Genomic DNA, 4,400 nt, shown 5'->3' with positions numbered 1-4,400 from the left:
GAGAGATAGAGTTTTTTTGATAAAAGGGGCTTGGTGCCCCTCCCATTGCAACATCTATTTTACATTATCTTTATAGCCATCATGATAGAAGATCTGTTCCAGGAATGAGCCACCATGCCAGATTCTCTAGGCAGTTAGTGGGGGAGGTCAAATATCCTTATTGTCTTCAGCTCGAAATAATCCGCATACCAGAGTGGTGCTTCCTGGGGCAGCTTGCCCTGAGCACCATCAGTTCCCTCCTCTGAAACTTCCCTAGAAGTTTCACATATTAAAAGCTGAGCTGGTGACTGTGGAGAGAGAAATCGTGTTAGTATCCGAGTGATAAGAAGTCTGCAAAGGGAGAAAAGAACGTAGATTAGAATGAGGATGAACAGGCAGAAAAGAACAAATCGGAGCACATTTCCCCACACTCCATTAAATCAGTCCCCCAATCCTGGAAATAAGTCAGTCCAATAAAATGTGTTAGCTTCGTTTATCTGATGAAAAATGTCAATCTTCTCTTTTAATAGATTTAAGTTAGATATTACTTGACCTGTTTGATTCACATAAAAGCAACATTTTTCTTCAATGATTGCACATGCTCCTCCTTGCTGGGCAGTGAGCACATCCAGAGCACGTCGATTTTGGAGCACCACAGATGCTAGGCTGTTAATCTCTGACTGGAGTATGTTCAAGGTTTGCATGGTGGTGTTGAACTCTTGCTCCATTACCATAGAGAGATTTAATATTGCCTTTTCCAACTCATAATCTCCAAAGCTGGGGAATAGGACTCTCAAGGCTGAAAAGAACTTGGAGTTGTGATACACAAATGGATTTTCCACGATTTCTTGACTGGCACGTTTATGTGGCACAATCTTATGAACAAACGAACCCAAGTTTGTAATTTGGCTAGCATTTAAGGTGGAGTGTTTGGTGACAGAAGGAGCCAGGTATCCAAGTCCGCATCGTCCTGACCAATTAGGTGGGAATCCTTTATATACTTTGTTGCCGCATAAAATGAAAAGACCAGTGTAGTTTAAAGACAAGGTTAGAATTGAGTCTGTAGTTCCCAGGATCTGGACTATTTCATGATCTGTGCCACTTGCACTGTTACTACCTAAACATCTCCATTTCCCATGAGCTCCTGTCAGTCTGCGAGAACAGAATAGATTGCGGAATAGCTGGTACAGGAGGCCTGCAGTCTGATTTTGGCAGCTATAAAGCCTGGTCTTGTCACCTGACCAGGTGAGTCCAGATTTTTGATCCACCCATATATAGTCTGTGGCACTGGGCAGCCTAACCATGCGGATAGCTGCGATACCCCAAGTTGCACACGGGTGGCTCGTAGGCCATCCAGAGCACTTGGTGATTTGGCAAATGTTTGTGCCAGAGGAAGTAGTGATAGAGTCACTTACAATTCCCTTGAGAGTTCTGAAGATGCCACCTGCGGAATCAAACCACAGAGTTTGACTGCAATATTGTCTCGGTATGTCACCCAGGAAAGGTCCAGCGCCATGTTTACTTTCAATGCAGAGGGAAAAACTTTCACCTATTGCTTGTACTTGGGCAAGGGACAGTCCTTGAACTTCTAAGTAGTCTTTCTGGGGCCCAAGTGACTCACCAGGAGAAGAAGCAGAGTGAAGTTTCCCTTGTTGCGGATACCATACTCTGTTATTCATCCATTTTCCGTACTTAGTCTACCAGGTGTTCATATCAGCAGGAACAAAGACTAGTTCAGGTTCTTTTGCACTATCTAGCTGTTGACATAACCAACAGTCAGATTGATTAGTTAGCGTGGCTAGGGCTTGGTAAACTGGCATAAGGGAGTGTTTGGTCTGTGCCCAACCTGTTGAAAAGGAGAGGGTTAGTAAAAGCAAGACACAGACCGGAAAAGAGCCCATAGCGGAGACTTAGAGAGGGGAAGAGGGACAGATAGAGACCAGCACTCTCCAGTCAGCTTTCTAATAAATGATTAAAAAATATATATATATATCCACTAATAGTTTGTGTGTGTGAGTGTGTATATATATAGGGAGTTTTGAAGCAAGGGGGAGGAAATGGGTCAAAGTAGGTTTTCTCGATCCGTGATCTTGGGAAAAGCTGTCTACTTCGTGATGTCGGCTGCTTCTGGGGCCTGGGTTTTGGCCCTCGAAATCCTTAGTTTAAGGTCACCTGTGGGGATTATCTCCCAGTTGTCTGGAGAGCGATGTTCTGGGTCTATTTTGGCGTGGCTCCCATGGATCCAGGAAGATTTTTCCTTTATTTTGATGGCAGTGAAGGTCGTCAGTAAGACTTCATAAGGTCCTTCCCAGCGAGGTGACAGTGTGTGTTTTCTTCTAAAGACCTTGATGTACACCCGGTCTCCTGGTCGAAAGGGATGGCAAGGCTTGTCAGAAGGTGGTGGCCACGCCTCTTTTACCTGTTGACGATATGCTTCAAGTATACTAGTTAATTTTTGTATATAACAAGTCATAGCATCAAATTGTTCACTTAAGTTCCCATAATATTCATTTAATCCAGGAATTGAAGGTTTAGAGACGCCAGTAGGTATCGGACATCCAAAAACTATTTCAAAAGGAGTCAGTCCATGCCTTCTATTTGGAGTATTTTGAATCTTCATAAGGGCCAAGGGCAGAGCCTCTGGCCATTTAAGTCCAGTTTCTTGACAGACTTTTCCTAGAGTTCTTTTTATATCTAGATTTTTACGTTCCACTTGCCCTGATGACTGAGGGTGATATGGGGTATGAAATTTTAATGAATACCCCAGAGTTTTTGCAAGCAAGTGGTTTATCTCTGCTGTAAAATGAGTTCCTTGGTCTGATTCAATCCATAAAGGAATGCCAAAGCGAGGAATAACTTCAGTTATTAATTTCTTTACCACTGTTGTGGCATCTGCATGTCTGGTCGGATAGCATTCAGTCCATCCACTAAACATGCAGACAATAACCAAACAGTGAGAGTAACCTAAAGCTGAAGGCAAGTCTATAAAATCCATTTGGAGTGCCGCAAAAGGCAGCGTGGGCCTGGGAGGACTTCTTGGATCACACTGATTTCTCCCAGAGACTTGGTAAGATTTGCAAGTTGTGCACTGGGAGGTGATTTGGTCAGAAATTTTATGGATGCCAGGGCAAAACCAATTGTCTTTCAGTTCCTTAACTATCCCCCATTTGCACATATGTCACGTTTGGTGGGAGATAAGTGCAAGCCAAAAAGTCAAAAGAAAAGGAGCTACTGGAAGTCCATTTGGTCCAATGTATAATCCATCTGATAATTGTTTGGCACCCTTTTGTATCCAATTGTCTTTTTCAGATTGTGGGGCATTTGCCTGATAGTTAATAACATCAGTCAGGGATAAAGGCAGGTTTAAGAATTGGGTGGAAAACAGATAAGGGGGTCCATAGTGAGCTGCATGTTTAGCAGCTCTGTCAGCCCTGTCATTCCCTAAAGATATGACATCAGTCTCCTTAGTATGGGCTGAACAATGAACAACGGCAATTTTTGAAGGAAGGTGAATAGCTTGTAATAAGGCTGCAATTAAGTGTCTATTAGCAATAGGAGTTCCTGCAGAAGTTAAGAATCCACAGGATTTCCAAATTGTGCCAACAGCATGGCAGACTCTAAAAGCATATTTGTGTAAATGAAAGAAAAACAAGGTTAATGGTTAGAGCAAATTGTAAACCAGTTTTTGAGTTCAGAGGACAGCCAATGAAGAAGAATTTTAGATGTCAGCGTCAAAGTATCTTTTGCAGTTTAAAATGTCTCTGATGGTGTCGTCAGGTCATCTCTTAAGTTTATATCAAGTTTATCAGCTTCAGTTTGTAAGGCTTCAGGAAAAAGGGCAGGTTCAGTTCTCAGTGATTTTAAATGAAAATGATGGAAAAAATCAAAAACGTTAGTTTGGAGATCTGTAGCCACATATTTCAGGAGACTAGAAGAAATCAGGATCCAGTCCAGTCAACAGATATAAAACAAAAACCTCAAAAGACAACAAAACTAGGATCTAATATCCGCAAACTTATACTGAAATAGTTTTTACTGAAATATAATTTTTCTCTCTAAAATCACCCTCATTTTTATTAAGATAGCAAAATTAAAACTAGTTTGCAAAATAAGTCTAGTTCCAATAGAGTTGGCTCAATGATTTACATAAGTACAGCAAGAATAGCATTTGATCACATAGGCTCTTTTAAATCTGCTTTGTTGGAACTTTTTATAAGGAATCTCACATTGAACTTTAAAGGTCTCTCGAGGCCAGGAAAGCCAAGCCAAGGATTTTGTCATCAGACTTTGCCTGCAATACCTATAGATTTGGGTGAATTCCTCTATTCTGAGGTTTCCCCAAAATATTTCAAGGTTCCTTGTACCTGCCAGATAAGTGACATTCTTTACTTATCCTGGTAAGTGCTGCTTGCAACATAAGG

At 41.6% G+C, this 4,400-nt stretch overlaps 1 protein-coding gene across 1 annotated transcript; it reads right to left on the bottom strand.

Annotated features, from left to right (window-relative positions):
- Positions 1-336: 336 nt before the first annotated feature.
- LOC147911936 (endogenous retroviral envelope protein HEMO-like) lies at positions 337-2,245 on the bottom strand. Its single transcript, XM_087427216.1, has 2 exons — positions 1,601-2,245; positions 337-1,423 (listed from the first exon to the last, which is right to left on the bottom strand). Exons 1-2 carry the CDS (start codon positions 1,656-1,658, stop codon positions 420-422), a joined length of 1,062 nt encoding a protein of 353 aa, XP_087283342.1. The 5' UTR covers positions 1,659-2,245; the 3' UTR covers positions 337-419.
- Positions 2,246-4,400: the final 2,155 nt, after the last annotated feature.

The sequence above is a fragment of the Ceratotherium simum genome, chromosome X, assembly GCF_057802395.1.
Source record: "Ceratotherium simum simum isolate JZ-2026a chromosome X, ASM5780239v1, whole genome shotgun sequence".
Classification (NCBI taxonomy): domain Eukaryota; kingdom Metazoa; phylum Chordata; class Mammalia; order Perissodactyla; family Rhinocerotidae; genus Ceratotherium; species Ceratotherium simum.
Note: the sequence above shows the minus strand (reverse complement) of the source record. Positions and strands in the feature narration are given on the sequence as shown.

What these genes read in the sequence shown, in the direction of transcription:
- LOC147911936 (XM_087427216.1), bottom strand. Translation starts at nt 1,658, where the DNA reads ATGAATAACAGAGTATGGTATCCGCAACAAGGGAAACTTCACTCTGCT. An exon ending in TCACTCTGCTTCTTCTCCTG is followed by an intron (nt 1,424 to 1,600) that starts GTGAGTCACTTG and finishes TTGATTCCGCAG; the next exon opens with GTGGCATCTTCAGAACTCTC.